Source organism: Dromaius novaehollandiae, chromosome 1 (genome assembly GCF_036370855.1).
Source record: "Dromaius novaehollandiae isolate bDroNov1 chromosome 1, bDroNov1.hap1, whole genome shotgun sequence".
NCBI lineage: Eukaryota > Metazoa > Chordata > Aves > Casuariiformes > Dromaiidae > Dromaius > Dromaius novaehollandiae.
Genome location: NC_088098.1, coordinates 92,625,075 through 92,647,754, shown reverse-complemented (window position 1 = coordinate 92,647,754; position 22,680 = coordinate 92,625,075). Strand labels below are relative to the sequence as shown.

Sequence of the window (22,680 nt, the reverse complement as noted above, 5' to 3'; positions counted from 1 at the left end):
AAACCTTCTTGCAGCATACCCGTGTGCTTTGTGTGTAGGTCTAGAGTCTGTCCCAGGAAATTGTAAATAGGCAGTACAGGGAAATGTGGGAGGCGAATCAGAAGCAGTGAAGTCAGTGATTTGCCCATCACCACACCAATGATGGGCAGAGAAGAACCAGAAATACGGAAGTTTTCCATCCTCAGAGCCCAGCGGTGTGCTTGTTTTCTTGTATCCTCACCCGGGCTGCTCTGCTGCACCCTCCCTTCTGCTTCGTTTCCCCTAACTGTTTTCTTCCCAGATCTGGTTTGTGCCCGTGGTTGTCCCTCTCCCCCGGTTGCCCTTACTCCAAACCCCCCCCGTCCACATGTCCCAAGCCCTCTCCATTCCTTGGTCTTCCCTTTTCCTCCCCATCATAAAACCCAAGCTCTCCAGCACTGTCACCTGCTCCATTTTTCTTGCCCAGCCATTCCTGCTGCCTTTCCCTGTGGCCCCCTCCTTGTGCATGGCAAGTCCAATTCATGGCTGCTTTCAGCCAGTCTGCTTCCATCATTTCCCCCAAAATGCTGCACTCCAGGGCTCAGTCTGACCCAGCACCCCCAGTCCCAGCCCACTTGCCAGCCTCCCCTGCTCTCTGCAGCCTGCAGTCCCTGTGGCCACTATGTTATGGTGACAACTTGCCCTGTGTCCTCCACCAACTCCCAGCCAGTGGAAGGGCAGGAAAGGGACAGCCTGACCCATCTCCCATGGTGTGGGGAGGGAAGTCATTACTGCACGCTATCAGAGAGAAGATGAGCCAGGTTATTCAAGGAAGGGAGGGGAAATGAAGAAACATCACCTCCTTTTCATGTTTATTTCGTTTTTGTATTTTTTTGTATTTTTTTTAAGATCACAGAAGAGCAGAGCATTCATACATGTAAAGAAACAGAAACGAGATAACAGAAGTTAAATACATTGAGAAAAGAAAAAATAAAAAGCTTTTTCTTGTCATCATTGGGTTTTGTTCATTCATTTGTTGGGGTGTTTTTTCTTTTTTTTTTTGGTTCTTTTACACACACACTTGCGCTTTTAAAATTTTTCACAGAGCTAGTTCCAAAAACAAATCAATGGCAAAAAATAAAATGGCTGTTTTCTCGTTTCATTAAAGAGAAGTTCAGCTCATGTCTACAGTGCTGGGGAAAAATATATATAAAGATATAGATATATATATATATTTATATGTATATAACACTGTTAATGAGGAGAGTTCTAACCACCCCACCGTGTAGCAAGAAGAAGGGACTGGCCTTCATTCTTAAGGTCTAGAGGATAAAACTTGGCTCCAGCTGGGAAAGTAGAAAGATTTGGGGAGGTGATGGTGGCATCTCAGAGGCAGGTTCTCGTTCTTTACCCCTTCCTCCCTTTTCTCGCACATGCATGTGCCCCCGCACATACATGCGCCCACACACACACACATGCACACACTTTCTCCTGGTTTCTTCAGGAGGTCACCACGGAGCTGTATGTACAGACGGAGCAATCACTGGAAGCAAGTGGAGGAGTGTGTGTCTGGCTGCGTGTATGATGGCGGATGTGGAAGAGGAGAGTGCCTGTACAGTTGTTGAGAGGATGACTGTAGCATGTATGTGGTAGAGGTTACAGGTGCACACGTGACTGAAATGGGGAGCAAACATCGTAACTTCAGAGAAGAAAGACAGCTCAGTTGGGAAGTGCTGTCCTCACTGATGCCCCCGGGTGACGTGGCTCCTTGTCTCCATATGTGGGCTATATGGTAGGTGCAGGTACATTCACACACCTGCTCCAGGGCCTGGCCCAGAGCGACTGCAGGAGCAGCTGCTCGCCTCTCTGGTCTCACACCCTGTTGCTGACCAAGGCCCACTGCAGGGTGGTGTGTAAGCCCCGTGGGACCGCGAGGCGAGCAGCAGATATGCGATGAGCACAGGAAGGGAAGGAAGGTCCCTGTCCCACCTGGACGCCGCCTTTGTGGAGGTGATCTCTGGCCCTTCCCCCAGCCATGCTCCCCCAGGAGCTTGGCTATGCACATGGCCCTACCACCCTCTCTGCAGTCATGTCCTCCTGATGTGCACTGCCCCTTCCTCCTCTGCTGCCCTGGTACATCTTATGGCTTGCAAGTCACTGTGGCACCAGCTAACCTGAACCTGAAACAACTTAAGGACCCTTTGCTTTCCACCTGTCTGGGCTAATTAGGAGAGCTGCTCCTCTTTTCCAAGCCCTGCTCTGCCCGGTCTCCTTGACCCACACAGATCTCCCCAAGCCACAGAGATATGGAGGACCATACCAACATATCCTCACTGAGATGACTTCTGCTTTCCTGCTGTGGTGAGTGACTCAACAAGCAAACACCACAGATTGGCCTTACGGGAACCAATCATCAATCAAAATTTGGGGGGGGGGGGGGGGGGGAGGGGGATGTAGGAGCTGCCTGAACACCTTTCTAGCACATTGCAAAGAGGAAAAGAGAAGGAGGCTTTAATGGTGTGACACAGCTCTTAGTCAGCAGGAATCATGCAGTTAAAAAAATATCTTCTGAGCAGCCCACTGGAAATGAAGTCGCTCTAAGGTTAGCACTACAAGGCCATGGTGTCCCTGCTGGCGTGCCTGGGAGATCTGCGCATGGATGATGGGCATCGCTCCTCCCTTAACTTTTCCACTGGCATCACATCTTGGATATTATCACCCAGCTGCTCCATTACTTCCCTTCCTGACATTCTGCTCTTTCATGGCAAGGTCCACACTCGGCATCCCTCACTCGAGATGTTTTTGTGTCCTTGAGTCAGAAAAGCAGTAAGATTGCGCACCATCAGAAGAGAGAGACAGAGAGAGAGAACTGTCCAACCCCTAGAGTCTCCTCCACAGGAATGTCTCATTTAGCAATCCTTGGTGCTGGTTGCTACATTGTGCCATATACCAGGACGATTTGGGCTGTGGGTCAGTGTGCTCAGAGCAGAGGCAGCAGATGTGTGAGAAGGCTTGGGAGGTGAAAAGCAGTTTCCCTGTGCCCCTGGATTCTCTCATCAGAAAGGGCAAAAGCAGTAAAGCATTACACAAAGATCAAACTGAAACATCAGTTGGTGGAAGGGCTGAGAAGCACACTAACAGTAGCTCCTACAACTTTCCAAATCCTCTTCCCCCAAACCTCTTGATTCGTCAGGACTCGCTGTTGCTCCCCAGCTTCCTTCCAGATGTGCAGCTTCTGCTCAGCCTAGAGACTGTGTGGCTACTGATGGCAACATTGTCCATGCTGTGGGTTTGGATTTTCACACAGGGGTTTCCTCAGGTGGCTTGGGGGGCATGACCTGGGTGCACCTGGAGCTAAGGAGAGTTGGTGGGGCTTGGATATTCTTCAGAATGGGGGCAGGCAGCAGTATATGAGAGAATCTGCCCAAATCGCGAACAGTCAGTGGCATGAGAAAGGTGTGCAGACAAAGACTAACTCTCGACACAATGCATGTCACCAATGCAATCTTCATGAATGGCACATTAACATGCAGTTGGTGCTACCATGGGGTGACACAAATTCACTGGTGAAGAAAGCAGGGGTGCCTCACTGAGCAACATACCCGCAAGCTGTGGAACTGGAAACAAATGAAAATGAACATAACTGCCAAGGTACAGGTGTTGGCTGGAGATTCTCACGTCGCCTTCCCAGCAGTTCAGAGACAGCCTCAGCTTCATTTTTCAGCTGACCAGACACACGCTCTAAACAACATGCTACAGTCATGCATGGAGTTCATGTGGCTTAAGGTGGCTGCATTCCCACTGTCCTGTTCCTTTCAGAAAGGCTTGCCTTCGCTCCTCCTCTCACTCATCTGAAAAGGGTTAGAAATCTGCTAGCAAGTATGGGGCCATATATTAAATCTAAGTCTTTGTTCCTCTGCTTGGACATTACCAGACATCTCATGTAACTCATAATATTTACAAACTGGTAAAAGAAATACATTTTTTCCTCTTTTTGTTTGTTTGTTTGTTCATTTGTTTTTATAACACTACATGTTAAACCTCCATCGATCAAACACAATTACACCGACAAGCTGAAGGAACTGGTGTCCCATTCTGAACTCCCCTCTTTCCCACTCCCCAGCCAGCTCTGAGGCAGCAGGAAGCAGGAGCACAGCTTTTCTGGAGGGGATGGGGAGGACAGGACCATGAACGCAGAGTAGAGGCAAGGAGGAGAAACAGCTTCAGAGAAAAGGGCCTGAGACATGAGAAATATCTTTGCAACATCTCCGTCAAAGGGTGGCAGGGGAGAAAGAGAATGGAGAGAAATGATTGACCTTGCCTATTTTTCCCATGGTCATTTGAACTCTCATCTTGACAGATGCTTTGAGTGAATCCTGTTTGAGTTCAGGAGAAACAGGGGGATGTTCGCAGCATCCTGTGACGCACACAGCAGCTCACGGGATTAGCTTCTGAGAGTAAATCAAGCTCCACAGCTCCCTCAGCCCTGCTAGGAACAGACATTTCCAAGAGTGGGGCTCCCAGGACTGCTGCAGATAACAGTCATACTTTGCAGACCCGTCTGAGAAAAGCCACAAATACAAATAGCTGTCTTTAACCCCGTTTCACAGACATGCGACTGAGGCACAGATCTGCCCAGGTCCTGCAGGCAAGACTAGAACCGAGTGTCAGGGTCGTAGCTGTTTGCTCTCGCTACTAGATAGATGGCTTCAAAAACTGAGTGCCCTGTTTTTAGTAATATATTTTCTTCCTTTAAACCAAAAGCCTCTGTGCTTTGCTATTCCCTCAAAATACCCAAACCAGAAAAGATGCAGTACAAGGAGCCGTCTGGAGCTCAGCACTTGTGACCAACATGCCAGTCGTGCTTGGATGCATGTGAGCCTGCTGCCTAGGAGCAACCCTACAGTAACAAAACCGCATTTGAAGGACAGCATGCAGGATAGACAACAACAAGCAGCTTGACATTGGCCCCAGCTTAAAGAAAACAGGGGCCTAATCCAGGAACAGCCCTGTGATAGCAAGTCACTGCAAGCTGCCCACTTCCTCGCAACAAGCTTGCGACAATAAATCCAGGTGCAGATACAGTGCTGAGAATGAGACATGTCAGCGATGTTGTGTTTTCCCTCGTGTCAGGCTGCTGGGGAAGGGCCAGCTTCCAGCCTCAGCTTCTGGGAACGGTACCTGCTCACGGCTGTGCAGAGAGAGACGAAGTGGGTGAGGAGCCCTCCTGCAGCAGGGGATCTGGAGTCATTTCTAAGACACCAAATGACATGGCCCTCCTGAAGGGTAGGAATAATGACTTTGGTGCCTGAATACTGTGAAGGATGCAGGGTATTTTTTTTTTTCCTGGGCCCTAGCATGCCAGTGTCCTAAGGTGCAGTCTCAAGTCCCACCAATGCCTGCCTTGGCCAAGAAGAGCCACCTCACATCCTGGGGCCCCTTTGCTGAATTTCAAACCTTCTCAAGTTGCCCAGCTCTCACCTCTTGCATCAAGGCACAAACATTCCTAGGTATGATTTTGGGGCAGGGGATAACCTCCAACATCCAAATCCATGGCAGGAAAACTATAGCCAAGCCTGCCATCACCCAGACCTCAGCCTCTCATGTCTATCTCCCTCTAATGTTTCCTTGCTCATTCTGGCTGCCAACTTAATTGCCTGCCTGCTGCTGCTGCCCAAAACAGCTGAGCTCAGCAGAGGAGAGGCAGGCGCAGGCAGCACCGCAGAGCAAGGTGCCTTGCCAAGCACAGGGACATCTGTGGAGCTTGTGCCTCAGCTGGGCAAAGATGGGGCCAAGCTCACAGAGTGCAATTCACACTCTCCTTCCTGGCAGGGATCACCTGGCGCACTGCCCCTCCCCGCACTTCTCAGGGTTCGATCTGGGCCAGAGCTATTTCCACCCTGTCTGCAAGAAAGTGTGAGCCTGGCTGCCAAGCACATTGCCACTGTACTGATTCATAGGGCAAAGCCAGAGAAGCAAGCATGCTGGTGCTCAAAAACTTGGTGGTGCTTAAACACTTGGTGGTGCCAAACATGTAGGGCACTGTAGTGTTGTGGGGCTGTCAGTTGTGTGTCAGACTTGTGTGGGCTAACCCCAGTTCCTGCTTGCCTCCATCAAAAAAAAAGATTGCCTACTTGATAAAACGCAGATTTTATCAGCTTTGCTGCTGTGGATGCTTGGGCTTGTGACTCTAGGCAGGAAGCATGGCAGTCTTTGCCTTGCTGCCCTTCCCACACCAGTGTACTAGTGTGACTATTGGCTGTGCCCTCCCCCACCGATCCCTCCCTCTCCCACAGGAAACTTGTCATTGGCATGGCAATTTCCAGCCACCAGCCAGCATTTTTCTTAACTCTGTTTCTGGTGGTCTGCTCTCAGACTGCTCTGTCCCTCAGCAGTCGCCGGAGTGTCTCTGGCTGTTACCTCCACACACAGCTCTGCCATGGGGAGGGCGATGGCAGGCAACAACCCTCTCCATCAAGACCAGAGCTCTGTGGACAGGACCAGAAAAGAGCAAGGGGAATTGCATTGACTACTTCTTCACTGCACCACTTTAAGCTCCTTCTTCACAAGCCCAGGATTTTGGACCTGATATTTGTTTTTATTCTTACATGCACAGGTCCTGGACAATTTCTGACCCAATTTGTTTAAAAATGTGTAATTTGCAAAGTGAGCTTTGTAGCAGCAGCAGTGAGCACACACACACACACACACACGCACGCACGCACGCACGCACACACGCACACGCTCTCTCACCTTTACATAGACTACTTTTCCTTTTGTAACAGGGAGGACAGAAGAACAACAGAAAAGGGTATTGGCTGTATTTCTGTATCAATACCAAATGGTTGGGAATGACCACACTGTGGTTTTCGCACTGAGGCATTGTTCCTCCGCACACTGTACCTACAGGAATGGTTGTTCAGAGATGTCCAAGCTCTCATCAGTCACATCCCACCTGCCTAGCCTCCCCTTCCCAGGAGGAGTGGGCACTTGCACTCCGCACACCACGGTCCTGCAGGTCAGTCTTGCTTTCTTTTCCTTGTCTGGACAAATGCACACATGCACACACCCACATATACTTGTGCAAGCACTTGTACCTAGCAGGAGCTGCTACACTGATACTTGAAGGCTGAGTGCCAGGCAGGTGCTGGTGGGACAGAAAAAAAGGTTAAAAAAAGGATGCGGACTGACTCTTGTGAGCAAGAGGGCCAGGATTCAAAAAGCCAGCAAGGAGGCTGGAGAGGGTACGCCGTGGGAACCTGTGTTGCAACTGCCCCGCTCTCCTCACCCCTCTTCTCTGCCCGAGTGATCTCTCAGCATTGTGTCTGACACTTAAAAGGCAGGACATTATCTACAGCAGGATGAGCATATGTACACATGGACTGTTCCTTTTGCATGCTTAGAGAGAGCAAGAGTAAGAGTGAGGGAGAGAGAGAAAGAGAAAAAGAGAGAGAGGACAGAGAGAGAGAGCCACACATATGCACATGCGCACATGCACACACACACACACACACACACACACAGACATACACTGGAGAAAGAGAAAGACACTTGGTCAGATTGAGGGGGAGAGGAAGAGAATTAAAAAAGAAAATAAAAACATGCTTTTAGTATAGTTGATATAGCTTTAGTTCAGGCCACAGAGCATGATACTGCATGGAGGAGGGTACAGGAAAGAAGGATTTTAGCAAGGGCCTGGTGCACAGGATGAACTGAAGAGAGGAAGGGGTTCTTCACAGGACACCAGTGTGTAGCGAGCTTCAGATGACTTGCTCTGGGTTTGTTTGCTTTTTTTAAGTTTTGTTGGTTTTTTTTTTTGGTTTGTTTGTTTTGTTTTTGCAAAAGTATGAACTGGCTGAGCATCAGCTCGCAAAAATGACCAAGGGCATCCAAAAAGTTAAGTGCTACAGTCACCGAAGCAAAGACTGCTTTCAGCAAAAGAAAGAAATAGGATGAAGGAAGAAAGGCAAGGGAGTACGGAAAAGAGGAAGGAGGAGAGAAAAGAAAGGGGATCTTCTGTTTGACTGGCTTTGTGGGTTTTGCTGGTCTGTTTACACTGCAGCGTCCTCCGGCGACACAATCCTTGCTGGTGCCCTGTTCTCTCCCTTGCTTTGTGTTGCCTCCTAGATGGTCGGTGACTTGACAGCCGGCTTGTCAGAATTCAGAATAATGTTGCTGAGTCGTCTTTGCTGTGATTTTTTTCCTCTCCCCCCTCTTCGCTCCTGAACACACAAAAGTTGTGAAAGAAACAGTCCTCTCTCTCTCTCTCTCTCTCTCTCTCCTTCTTTCTCTCTCTCCCTTCTCTTTGCTCTGTCTCCTGTAAAACGCGTTTTGTTTTGTGTGTTGTCGTTGTTGTTGTCGTGTTGTTTTTTTTAATTATTATTATTATTTTAAATTCAGATTTGTATTAACATTTGCTGAGTAGGCAGAGCAGGGATGCTACCAGCAGCCACAGTGGGACGGCCAAACTCATGGAGCCGCTGTCTACTCTCCCTGTGCCGGGTCCTGCAGGGTGCGAGAAGGAAGAGAAAAGAGCACAAGATTACATGTCGGGTGGAGAGAGCAGGGTTATACGGGAACACGGCTGTATGCTTAAAAGGCAAGGCTGGCTCTGGGTTATTCCTGCAGGAAGGGGCTGGGGCTGCAGAGTGGGAAGGGCACCATGGGTGAGGGTTTGGGTGAAGCTTGGTCTGGCACGACTGGAAGCTCCCCAGAGCTTCTCCCCAGCCAGCCAGCCAACCAGCTCCCCACCAGCCTCCCCTCCTGTGCAAAGCTCCAACCTCGGGCAACTTTCCCAAAGCAACATCTAGTCTGGAGAAACTGGGCTTGGAGTAAGGGGGAACACCCACCCACGGCCACAGGGTCCATTCTGCCTCTTGCAGCATTTCCGACTGGAAGACACTCGCCGCCTTGCACAGCAGCTCACCAACACCTCCACACTGTTGCGCTCCTGCTGCTTCCAGCCCGGCACCTCCCTGCTCTGCCTCCTCCTTGGCGTGGCCCTTGAATGCCAGGGCTCGTTATAATTCTGCGCATTGACGAGTGTCTGTTTGCAGCCAGACACCGGCTCCTCGGGGGCTGATTCATCACAGTGGTCCAATCAATAAAACATGGACCCAATCAGTGGATGCCTCCCCTCCCAGGGGTGCGCTGTAATTATTTATTTCTTAATTGGGATGGAGGGTGATTTCACTGTAACGTTTACGGCCCTGTGGCATGACACCTCCAGAGCAGGCATGCAGGGTGTGCCAGGGAGGCGTTGCTTTTTCATGAGGGTGGGAAATGAACCTGGGCGCGTGTGCGCGCGTATGCACATGGGGCTGTCAGAGGGGGCGGGGAGGGAGCACTCTGCCGCAGCAACAAATAATGCAGACTCGCTCCAGGAATATTAAGGGCTAACACTCCTGACATCTTCTCATTCATCCTCTCATTTATGGCTTTTCCTTTTCTGGAAGCTTTTAAGGCAGGGATGCTGTTTTAAATTCATCCTGCAATACCAACCATTGGCAGCCTTTTCTTAATGGGGCAGGGAGGTGTACATGGCTGTGGTTTCATAAATGGATGCTCATCATATATATATTTATAGTATATATTTATATATGTATGTATACATATGTATATGCAGTGTTTTACACAGAAGGGGTGTGGGAAGATGCTGAAGTGTGGAGATGGGTGTAACTATATATATTGGGACTGTTTCTGCTGTGGAAGAAGACACGCTTATTAGACAGATGGAGCTATTTCTAACGGAGGGGAGGAAAAAACAACCCTTTTCAGGACAGCCCAGTGGGACCCAAGTGCAATTGCTCTCTCTCTCAGCCTACAGACTTTAACAGACAAAGAGCTGTTCTCTGCTGGGTGGAGCACCGGCTACACAGACTTATTCAGCAACACCGTCGCTATTAAATTCTAGCTGGTGGCTAAAAGGAAGCAAATCCAAGAAAGATGTCCCTGGAGTCCCTGAAATTCTGTAGCACTTTCATTTGTGTGACTTCTTCCTAATGTAGCCCTTTACTTGCTGCATCTGTAGTTTGATTCTTTCCTTATTACAGAAGTATGTGCTGAATTGTTTGGACAAATTATATTCTATCTTTGGCTTCTTTATTTTAGTTATTCCTTGCTCGCTTTTTTGCGGCTTGCCACACAAATCATACAAGATTGTGTTTTGCTTCTTGTTTTGGGTGACAGGAACTTTTTTTCCCCTCTGAATTCAGGCACACTCAAGTTCAGCAAAGGCACCTATCTGAACCTATTTCTCAGAGAGAGCATCTGTCATGGTTAATTAATTGGGGGGGGGGGGGGATGCTCTTTGCGACCATTTGCATCCCAAGTCAGCAGTTGGGAGATCCCCAAGAGGTCTCCCTGGCCCAGGAAATCATCAGGAACCCACCAGGGTGTATTGCCCACTAAAAGTTTTCAGGCATCAGAGTTTTACTATTTGGCTAAAATACTATTTGTCTGAGACATACACGGATGCAGCTGGGAGAGCTACACAGCTGCACCTGCCCAGGACTGTATTAATGAAGGTGCAAGGGGTCTCGTGGCCATGAACCCCCTCCTTGATGCACATGGGGCACACATGTGATCTGAACTAAGGGATGCATATTTGGAGGCACTAATACTCACCTAGCACTGCAGAGGTATATGTGTACTTGACCTTGTTTGGGTACTACTGCCTTAATACATGTAAGCACATAGTTCTGGGCTGTGTATGAGAGATAGGGTAGCATGGCATGGCATGGCGCTGAAGGAGAGGGCCACCCCAGTGTCTGTTCATGGTCAGTTTAATCTGTGAGCTTGCATGATGAAGCCTGTGGATATCTGGAAAGCCAGGACTCCCACCTCCACAGCTGAAAAATAAGGTGAGTTGTATGTTCCCTCTGCTAAGCTCCCTGCAGGTGGCAACCAGGTGATGGGGCTGGTTGCACAAGCTCCTCCACCCACAGTTGCGATCATCTGCACCACAACAACATATACTAATACCAAACAATTGTTTGTACCGGTGGGCCTGTGTGTGGTTGTGAGGGAGCCAGACAGCATGCTAAGCTGAGACCCAGCGTGGGTCAAACTTACTGCAGCACCTGCACATAACCCTGGAAGCTGTATGATCTCTGCGTGTTACAGGAGAGATAGAGAAACGTACTCTAAGATGTATTTTAAAGATGTGGGGAGGTTAAGACATAAACAAAAACAAATCTTGAAAACCTTGAAAATTTAAGCTTTGGGGAACCAATTACTCAAAACTCAAAAGAAAAAGTGAGTAAAAATGTTAGAAGAGAATAAAATTCATGCTCTGAGTGACATTTTGAGCAGGAAATAGTATCCATTTTCAATTTACTCTGGCTCTCACATTTAGTCCTTGTGCATAGCTACACCTCATTCTTGCCATGGGGTGTGTGTGTGTGTGTGTGTGTGTGTGCACGCGCGCGCGCATGCACGTGCTGCTGATGGGTGGGTGCTGAGGCACACATGTGGGTGAATGTCCACGCTGGGCTACAACAACCCACCTGCAGCAGCACGTTTATCACACACACCAAACACGTGTGCATACAACCACACACATGACACCCATGCATGCACCCCCATACACAGCCCTGTGCACCCACCCACACGCGCACACACCTTAACCCACCCACACGTGCTCACGCACATACATGCAGACATGCAGAGAGACACACCCCCTGCACATGCATGCACCCACCCCATGCATGTGTGCTTATACCCCACCACACCCACATGCATGTACACACACACCACGCACAGACCCACCCACACATCCATCCTCAACACACATCCCCTACATGCATGCACACATGCATGCAAACACCCCCCCCACATGTGCACCCCCCCATGCACACAAATGCACACTCCTGCTACCCCCACCGCAGACAGATGCAAATGCATATCCCCTGCCCAAACACACGCACACACTCCTCCACCCTGAAAACACACACATGTACATCCTGTTCACGCCGACACATACACAAGTGCACACACATACACAAACAGCCCCCCACACATAGGCACTCAAACATAAATGCATGCACACGCATACGCGCGCACGCGCACACACCCGCGCATCCCGCGGTCTCTGGCGTCGCCTGGCGGCCGCCCGCGCAGCAGCAGCCCCACGGCAGCAGCCCCACGGCAGCAGTAGCCCCACGGCAGGCCGGGCTCTGGGCCGCCGCCCCGTGTGCGTGGGGCTGTCGGAAGGGGCAGGGAGAGACGTCTGGAAACAAGCGCTGCTGTAAAGCGGATACTGTTTCTGCAAACACGCACAAATGCATGCTTCTGCTCAATTTTGGTGGGTTGCTGCCACCTGTACGGGGGCGATACATTTGATCGAGAATCTCTAGGAGCAAACAAACCTGTATACAGCCTGCCTGAATCATCCAGGGGTGCACTCACACCTGGACTCAGGCCACTGTGTTTGGCCTCCGGGTCAGAGCTCAGCTACCTCTACGACGAGCAAAGTCTGCACTCCTTTGTGCCAAAAAGCAAAGAAATGTCTCTTTTAAAGGGCACAAGAGGGGGTTGGCAAACAATTGTTATTTTCCTCTGCAGTCTCCCAGCTTGATAACCTTGAGCCTGTGCTGTGGGAGTTTGCTCTGCAAACTAATCTCCTGGGCTAATCATTCCCCTGCAATTTGGCAGTGCTGGCGAGTTCATGACCATGCAATAACTTTGAAGGGGGTTTTCCTTCCCTGTAGCCAGGGAAGGAAATTGGGTTTCTGATGATGAGTTAATAGGAATAGTTGGCAGCATTTCATAAATAAACCCCTAAGGAACCCCACGCCCCAAACGCCTGAACGACTCCGATCACATTAATCAAATCAGGAAGGAACAAACTGAAAATCAGTAAAGGCAAAATGACTGCCTTTCTCTTCGTCAACCCAAATAGTTAGATATCTGGTGCAGATACAGGTGGACCACTGCCACATTGACTAAATGCACTACAATGGCCTCATGGGGCACTGCACCTCATGTTTCTGAGCATACATCCATGCTGCACATTCGGCCTGAGTGATCTGCATCAGTGTCAGAGCATGAGGTAGCCTTGGCTAAGTTTTACAGAGCAGTAGACTAGCATTGAAAGGAACACATGAGGACCCCTAACCCAATCCCTCTTCCTACAGCTATCTATGTCCTACCTCAAATTTAACCACAGCAAAGACAGAGCCGTGCCATGGTGGCCACACTTCTCCTGCCCACATGCATGCAATGGCACCAGCCTCACACAGAGCTGCTCCAGGAGGCTTCTCCCAACATTTGTGGGAGAATGTTTCTAGTCTCTGAGGCAGAGGTGTGGAAGGGCAGGCGAGGCCACACTGAACTTCAGTGATTTCACCTGGTGCCTCACCCTTCTGCACACAAACCCTTCCACTCAGCTGAAAACTGAAGAGTGGCTGTATGCTCTTGTGTCAAGTGTGCTGCTTAGGCTGTGCTATGAGAGCTTTATCAGCCTTATAAGCAGGGCCGGTGGCACCATTTATTATTAAGGTTGCCTGACCTTTCCCATTATAAAGCCCTGTTTGCTTATCACTTTACAAGCATTAATAGGGCAGGTGGAATGTTCACATGCTGGGTGTTTGCCTTGGGCTGATTTTAAGTGGAAAAACAACAGCCAAAATAGTTCTGCTGTTTCTGAGAACAAGGTTTCAGGAGGAACAAGGGTTTGTACTTTTTTTAATTGTAAAGAAAGAAAGCTGGTGATGCTCCCTCAGAACATTTTTCTGCTCTGGTACTTTAGCCCAGAGCCTTGCAATGGCACAGGGATTTGGTCTTCCAGCAAAAGCTATAAAGCTATACAAAACTATCATCTGCCTTATATGTCATTTCCCCCCCCCCCTTTTTTTGGTGATGGCTCATGAACTGCTCCTGCTCCTGTGAATGGTGTAGGAAATGACAGGGGAGGAAGGGTGGTGGGAATTGGCTGAGATGGTGGGGGTGGGGGTGGGTGGGAAGCAGGGTGCTCCTTTCACAGCAAAAAAATCCAGCAAGATAGTAAAGCTGAAAGTTGCTCTGTTCCTTAAAACCAGCCTGCCTCAGGGAGGAGCACACCACAGGAAAACAAATCTACTGGATCAGACCAGAAGTCTTGTCTACTATACAGTACCAGCCCCAGCAGGTTCCTAGTGAGGGTAGAGGGTGCAAGCACAGGGCCAGCCTGTCGTGGCATTGACCTGCAATACTCTCTGAGCCTCTGCTGGCTTGGAGTTGTCCTGAACCAGTTGTAGTTGCTCTTAATAGTATTCGACAGATTCAATTTTTCTTCCCTGAACTTGTCCAGTCACTTCTAGGCTCCCTGAACACTTCTGTATCCACAAACTCCCTCAGCTTTTAAGGAGCACAGTGACAGTCAGCTGCCAACAGTGATATTACGGCCACATGTTAAATTTGGGTGTTATGCTCCACTGTGATTTTAGGCCCTTCATATTAGCAGAAAGCTTGGCACACTGCCCGTTACTCATTGCTACCTGAACTGGCTAGATTAAAAGTGCCTCGCTCACTCCTTGCTCTGCAGTCTCCTCTGCTGACTGCAGGATAGCCAGGCTAAGGGACCTCTTTGCTCAGTGTGGGAAGAATTAGCTGGGGTGCGTTCAAGCCTCTGCAGGAATCAGGTCAGCGAGTTTTTTGTCAAGGAAACTATTAAGAAAGAAGCTACCTGTTGTTAACTGATTGGAGGCCACTAAATGCTCAGGTCCTGAATTGCGCAGCTGCAGGTCTTTCCACCAAAGCTGGAGCATGGCTGTTACTGAGGCCTCAATGGATGTTATGCAGGAGGCTAAAGGGAGCACAATTTTGTTGTGAGAGGACTTGATATGGTGCCCCTAAGGCTTAAGCAATTAGCAGTCCAGTGATGCCTCCTCTGTGGCACAGACTCAACCTCCAGAGACCAGGCTAGCTGCAGGAAATCACTGACAGGGGAGCAGACTTCTAAGTCTGTGCTTTGTGGGCTGAATAAAATGGTGCTTTTTCTCCTTGCCTTCAGGCTACGAATTTACAGTGCTATAAGGCAGTGACACACATAGACTTGGCTAAGTGTTGGCTGGGCAGCTAGTGACCAAGGCCAGAAGGCTGCCTGGGAGGCCTATGTATCTGCCTCATGGCTGGCATTGCCCCCTCAAATAGTACAGTGCCCATTCAAGGCAGGGGCTGCATAAGGAGGTGATGAATATGAGTGGAAGCTGATGTTAGGTCAGAGGGATATGGAAGAGGCCACTGTGGTGGGGGATATAAGAAAGGGGTAATATGGACTCAGGTTACATGATGAGCATCACACCTGCACCACCCCAAGCCTGGCCACAGCACAGGGAACGATACCAGAGAAAGTCTGTAACTGAAATGGTAATATGGGCACACTCAGCTCAGGATTTTGAAGCGGGCAAGAACAGAAGATACCAGCCCAGGCTAGGGTGGGGAAGCCTAAGAGCTAATGTGAGCATGCAGGTTGGATAGGTAAGGCCCTGGGAGATGGGGGGCCTCTGAGGACAAGAAAGCAAGCCCAGATCATGTATAGGGAAGCAGGGATGCTGGGGGAGAGACGGGTACAAGGGAATGATGCTCATGGGAAGAGGGAGATGATAGCACCACAAATGCAAAGGGAAGAATAAACTACGGGGAAAACAAAGGAGGGGCTGGCAATTCCTGTAGAGCTGTTTCAGCATGGATGTGGTGCCAGGTGAAGCTCAAATGCTGTTGAACAGCTAAGGGAGAGGGGATGAGCAGGATGTGAAGGGGTGCTGTTAGCTTTGGGGGGGTGCAGGCATACAGCACTAGCCCTCTGGTTCAGCTGCATGGGTGACCCATGCAAACTGGTTTACACATATACAGGTAGGCTCTGCTTTTAAATGCCTTCTGCCTCGAAATGGGGGCAGGGCATTTGTTATGATTAACATCTACCTTGGCTTGGCTCAAATCTGCAGCAGCAACTCCAGCACGGGGGGAGGTCGTGTGGGGAAGGCCGGAGTGTGTGTGTGTGTGTGTGTGTGTGTGTGTGTGTGTGTGAGTGTGAGTGTGAGTGAGTGAGTGAGTGTGTGTGTGTGTGTGTGTGTGTGTGTGCGCGCGCGCGCGCGTGTGTGAAGCCCTTTCTGGCTGCACCGTGGAGCAAATGCTGCGCAAATGCTCCAGGGGGTCTGAAGCGGTCACACACCTCTTTCCCACGAGGTGGCAGCCAAAGGCAAAGAAAAACCAACGGGAAAAACATCTCGGGGCTCGCCAGGCCCAGCGCTACTCCCAGGCAAAGCCCCCTTCCCTGGCCGGCTGCTCCGGCATAGCAGGGGAAAGGGCAGCCCCGCTGGCAGCCCTGCAAGATGACCTCAGCCAGGCAGGACTGGCCGTGCTGCCAGGGCCTCCAGCAGTTGTGTCTGCCACCAAGAGAGGAACTGGGTGCCCAGGCAAAGGCCTTAAGGCACTTGCCCCTGGCAGAGTCTGTCAGTCTGTCAAGGTAGGTGGTTAGCCGGAGGCACTGGCCCCCTTTCTCTCTTAGTCCAGATTGCAGCTGGACCCTAAATCAGCTCAGGCCTATTTAGCAGATATGCACACCAATGCCCCTAGCTGCACGGTATCTGCAAGGAAAGAACACTGGTTGGCATTAATGCCCAGGCTTAGTGGCTACGGACACCTGGGGGAAAATCCTGGGGTCCTGAAGAGACAGACACACTAGCAAAGCTGCCGCGGGACCATGCTAAAGAAGGGGTGCCAGCTTCTGTATGCTCAGAGTCACTTTTGCCAGGGGCAGCCCGGTGTGGCCCTGTTTGTATGGCAGAGAAGCTGAACTCCACCAGTCTGCGTCTTTCCACAACCACCATGCAGCAGTAACCATCCTATTTTGACCTGCCTTCAAGCTAGCATTCCTCATGAATTGGTAAAACTGCTTTTTTTGGAGGGGGGGGAGAGGAGGAAAGAGGTGGATCTGGCCAGCTGGTTGGTCATCCCTGTCACAAAGCAAATTGTCTACCTGTGACAGCAGGAAGAAGCAAAAGTTGTAGGGGATGGCATAAAGCAACATAACTATTGCTGAACAGACTAATGAGGCCAGATCTACAAGCAAATCCATTTGCACAGAGCCAGGCACCCAAATGCTGTAAACAACATGATCGCTGCCACCAGAAATCGAACCTATGACTTTCAGGATTCGCAAGACAGACTTTTAGAAAGGGTGGTTTGAGCTGTAAGCAAGAAGCAGATACATTCCTGGCTCATACCTAAAGGGAAAAATCACCCACCTGCCTAGACAGAAATGTCCTATGTGATTCACTCTCACATTCACTAATACTGAATTTCTCACTAGGCTTTGCGCCCCTTCATCTGAGGAAAACAAAATGGAGATACAGAAAGAGACAGCAGGGGCCTGATTATTCTCTCATGCACATTAACAAGAGTTCAGGACTTGGTATGTCTGCAGCACTGATGAAGGAGAGCCCACAGAGACACTTCAAAGGGCATTGGAAAGCTACGGGCTCCTTACGTGCTTTGGTGAACCTGCCCTTGGGATCCTGCCAGAGAACGCAAGGTGAAACCAAGCATGAGAGGAGAATCAGCTCCCATCAGTCATTGTTTGAGGGTGAGGCCAGGAGGAGGCATGGGACCCACTAGGAGGACTTGTCTGTGATGGGAAGTGGGGCCAATGGTGGCCCAAGTGGAGCTGGAAAACTGTTTTTCAAAGTGTTTTCCACCTTGAGCAGTTCTGGGCTCCATGCTGCTGACAGGCTAACTCTACTTAAAGTGAAGGCTGAAGTCATGCTTCTTGAGCAAAGGAAATGACCAAAAATGAAGGGGGGGAGGGGGATAAAAAAAAAATCACTAAAGAAGAAGGACCAAGGAAAAGGGGTTACGCAACATACAGGTCTCTCTTTCTCATCTCACTCCGCTGGGGCCTGGAGGGGTCTGAGGTTTTGCACTTCCCAGCTTCTCTGCAGGAAGTCATTTTTCTAGTCTGTTGACTCTCTTGCCAGGGCTTCAGAAGATGAAATCTTTATTATCATGAAGGCTTAAAAGGAAGGAATACTGTTAATGCCATTTTCAAGGTCATACTTTGAAAGTTATTAATTTCTTTCTTCCAAGGCTTTGCACTCTACTCTGAGGCTTTAAGGATTAGCAGCTTCTACTTACTAGGGTTCGTCTGGCTTTTTTTTTTTTTTAAACTTCTTTCCTTCCCCCTCCCCTTTAGAGAGGATGACATGATTTGCACTCTCTGTTCTTAATGTTCAAACTGTTTTGTTCATTACTTGCTTGTACCCTGTTTTCACTACCAGCTAATATCTGTGGGGTCTTTACTGGTAGGGGTTCTGCTCCTGTAATTAAAATTTGACTCTTACTGCACTGGCAGTAATCTGGCTTTTCTAGAAGCAGAAGTCCCACTGTGTAAACTAGGGAGGATGCCTTCTAGCAACTCTCCAACAAGATTAAGGAAATGTCTCTGGTGTCTGTCAATCTTAGCACACTGTTTAATGTCTTCCAGAATTTGCTCATGGTTTTTTAGCACTAAACAGTTCTTCCCCATGTTTTGGAGCTCGTTCATGGTGTACTAAGTACTCATCTATCATTCCTCGTGTCTTAGTAAAGATTCATTCTGTAATGGAGCTCACCCATCCTTCCCTGAGGCCTAAAGACTATCTCTGTGATTGTATTTCTCAGTGTCTTTCTAAGAAGGTCATAGTATTCAAGAGATGGCTGCTTACACCAGTTATCCTAGAGCTGGTTTATGGTATTGCTATTCTAGAACTTAACTATTATTCAGATCAATGAGGCTCGTGGTGACTAGAAGACCAAATAATCAATGAGGTTCGTGGTGACTAGACGACCAAATATGTTTCAAAGTATTTCATCATCAGGTCTGTTCTGTAGATATCAAAAAGTTCCAATATTTTCTCACAGCTGAGAAAAAGTCTTTCACCCTTTTCATTCTCTGAATCGTTGCAGATTTTTTTAAAAACACTTGGTAAACTAGTGATACAAAATCAGTTATTTCTAGCTCCCACGTCTTCAAACCATCCATTGAAGACTCTCATCCTACAAGCAAAAGATCCAAAAAATACGTAGCACATGCTCACAGGGGAGAGCTAAGCTTTTTCTCTCTGCTTACACTTCCTGAGGATATGGAAATCCCTCCACTCTTCAGACCTCAAGCACATGTGTAGGGCACTGTTCCCTCTCCTCAGCAGACCGAAGGTGACAACAGCATACAGTTTGGTTTCTCATCAGGGAACAAACAGCTATGGACAACGTAGCCCCTTCTCAACCTGAGCGCACACGGCCCTAGGAAGCCAGTTTGCTAATCAGACGCTCTTGAGCCTCTTGAAAAATTAATATTTTCATCAGCTTTATGTATGTTTGTTTACCCACTTTGTCCCTGCAGTGGTTTTCCACACGCTTTTCTGGGTATTCAACACGGGATGGGTGGCTGTGAGCAGAAATGCAGAAGGGGAATGTCCAGGAAGAGGGTCAGTGCAGGAGGGAGAGCAGGAGGACAACTAAATCAGGGTGGAGAGTGACCAGCATTCATGCTGCTACCTCTGAAGACGAAGGCCACCTGCTTAGGCTGGCAGTGTGCTGGGCTGCAATTCAGTCATATTGCTGCCCCTGCCCTTCCTTCCCTCCCTTCCAGTACTTCTAGTGCAGGGTTTACAAGAGCAGCACTGCAAGACATGGCTCCCCGCAAACATGTCCTTGAGGTCTCCTCATTGCTACCACTCCTCTCAGTGGATCCCTTGCACCGATCATCGCAGAGGCCACCCTTGTGGAGTCAGAAGGCCCCTTTCCCCCATCCCTCGTGGCACAGGAATGGAACGAACTGCAGGTGAGGTTTTAGCCAGCTTGTGAACAGTGAGAAATATGGTGTCCGTGTCATGGGAGCTGTATAAACAAGACCATGCACTTCTCTCAGTGTTTCAGTGAATTATAGATGTTACCAGAGAAAAGCCGGGCACATAGCCTGGTGCATGTCTCTAAAGTGGTGTCTAAGCAAGCACTACTTTGTGTCATCTGTAGCTCTCATCAAAGTACAGATGTGCGGATTTGTGTGTAACTTCAGAGTGAGACTCCTGGTCACTTTAAAGCCTCAAAAGTGGAAGCACGGCTTTAATGCTGGTGTGCTGGCCCAGGCATGGGTAATGCTGGAGCAGAGCCATAGTGGCTTCCTGCGGCCCATTCCCAGACTGATCAATTCAAAAGGGAACATTAACTATTATTTACACAGGAAGCTGAACTGGCCGTCAGCTGAATGAGTCAGGTGCAATGGAAAAGAGGCAGGCCGACAGCCACTTCTGTTCATCCTTTACTATGCTCTAGGGTGCCCCAAAATTGCTCGGTGAGTGTGGGATGCATCTTCAAACAGGGGGTGTGCGGGCATGGTGCATAGAGTGGTCTGGCCCGTGAGTGTACTTGTGCACCAGTGTGCATGCCTGTCTGTGACACCTACCATGGAGGCTGCCTGGCTGGACCTCTATGCTGGTTACAACACATCATCTCCATGGCCTGATCCCTCATGCCATGCTTCCCCTTGCTCCTGCCCATGGATCTGTTCCCCAAACCGCAGCAGGACATGCAGGTGACGGTGAGGAAGGGCCAAGCGCAATTCCCCTTTGCTCCCTGTGCCCATAGGCCTGTCCCTTTTGCTGGGGAGCTCCGCTGAGAGGCCTCCTCACCCATGCAGGGCAGGCCTGCCAGGAGAACTTGGCTTTTTCTGCAAGCCTGATTTTTACGGAATGGTTGGTTTTTTTTCCCTGTGCACCCCCTCCCTCCCAAATCCCACACCTCCCTTCTCCCAGTTGTTTTTGTTTTTAGAGAGAGAGCGCTTAGACAGCTGTATTAATCATGCAAGCCCAGCCATGTGTAATGTGCTTTATCAACAGCAGAGCAGGCATTGAATGGCAACTGGTTCACAAGCGGGCCTGGTGCAATGCCTGAGCCAGGAAGATAAACCTGCCGCTTCCCAAACTGACTTACCGTCATGGGTTAGTGAATGGAGAGACTGTTCACTTGGGACAATAACCAGAGGGGAAGGCCAATTTGTTAGGCAAATTCTTGAGTGGTTTTCAGTGGAAATGGAAAGGAGGGTGGTGGGGAGAGGAGGAAGAGAATGAAGGTGGGAATTACTCTTTAGCCATTTTCTTTTGAGGGAGAGAATTTTTTTGTTTGTGTTTAAGGATTAAATCAAGGAAACAGCGGCTATTCTTCACCTTCCTCTTTGCTGCTGTCCACACTTGAGTTCCAGTTAGCCGGGCTGGCAGCTGAGCAAGGGAAGTCAGAAGAGCGAGAGGGAGAGAGAAAGGATTTAGGTACATTTGCTGTGCAGTGGGTATAAGCTCCTCTCGAAGGAGGAAGGTTCAGCTGGTGGCTTCAGAAGCTCGTCTAACATACAGATGGTATCAGGCTATAAGCGTCCTCCAGGCTGGGGATATCTGGCTCAGGAGAGTTATCATCTGCATGAGCACTGCTCTGCAGGGGAATCTGTCCATGCTACAGCTCCGATGCTATTGGTGTCCCTGCCTGACAACTGATTTTCTGTGGCAGTTGCTCTTCCATGAGATTCTTAATCTCTTCAGTGCAGTTGTGCACATTCTCCTCCGCCTGATTTCACCCAACTAACTTCCACTCTCCCACCCAGCGGCTGAGCCTGGACCTCTATTTTGCAGTGCTGTCCTGTAACCATGTAAAGCCACAGCTGTGACTAAAGAGACCTTGAAATGTCTTCGCTATCCCAGTGCAAGGGCCTAGCTCTGAGGAATCTTTCCGAGACTTCCAGGCTCAGTTCTTACCCTCTGCTTGTGCTCTTCCTCACTCACTGGATTCTCCACACTATTGCTACTGGAGAGGGTTATGCAAATATATGCAATCCATGGCTCATTTTGGAATAATCATTCTCAATTAAAATTAATGAACAAAAAGTATAGAAACAGATCAAGCAATAAAGCCATCCTTCTCTCCCTCTCCCTATCTTTCTCTCCCTTTTTCTTGTAAGAAAGCTAGTTTCTTTTCTTTTGGCTTTTTTGTGGGAAGAAGCAAACAGTTTTTTTATTTTTATTTAAAAATGTCAGCAAACAGAAACTGTCTGTTGCTATCCAAAAAATACCAAGCAATGTTAGTAGCTGTAGAAACAGAAATAATTCTTGGTATTTCTCTTTTCTGTAAGGTGGTGTTTCCAGCTGAAAACCAACAAATCAGCACTACCCCTTTTGGAAGACACGATCATCACCTCTGGCTTTGATTTTATTAATTTTTAGTCACATGGTCAAAATAAGATAAAATGTTACCACTTGCTCAATACTTATGAAGGAGCAAGAAGCAAATAATATGATGACTGCCTTCCTTTTCATTCTGCCTTGTCCTTCCTGTTGCGTTGACCTGAAATCCCAGCAAGCTCAGCACCCACAAGATCCCATCTTGGCAGAGATGGATGCTCACCCTGAGCAAGAAGAGAAGCTTGGCCTGGCTGAGTGTCCATGCTGCAGAGCCATGCCCTTGTGCACTCACCAAATGGAGAATGAGCTTTTTGGAAAATCTGGCCAGATATCATCAGCAGGCAGCAAGGTGAGACTTAAGTTGTGCTTTCTGTTCAGAGTGACGGGCATTATAGCTGAGCTCTGCCACAAATGCTGATGCCCAAATATCAGCCAGCATTCAGGGAAGAGAAGGGCACGCTCTCTCTGAGTAGTCAAGTACACATCACTACACAGTGAGGAGTACAACTGAACTATGACTCTTGAATGCCTGAGAATT

At 49.1% G+C, this 22,680-nt stretch overlaps 1 protein-coding gene across 3 annotated transcripts in view; it reads right to left on the bottom strand.

The window, feature by feature from the left end:
* Nucleotides 1–818: 818 nt before the first annotated feature.
* The window catches only part of LSAMP (limbic system associated membrane protein), a 1,021,997-nt gene continuing 1,000,135 nt past the window's right edge, over nucleotides 819–22,680 (bottom strand). For all 3 annotated transcript variants that reach the window (XM_064520180.1, XM_064520196.1, XM_026093987.2), the window contains one exon: nucleotides 819–8,463. In XM_064520180.1, the coding sequence (XP_064376250.1) occupies nucleotides 8,366–8,463 (98 nt within the window). In that variant the 3' untranslated portion in view covers nucleotides 819–8,365. The remainder of the gene's footprint in view (nucleotides 8,464–22,680) is intronic.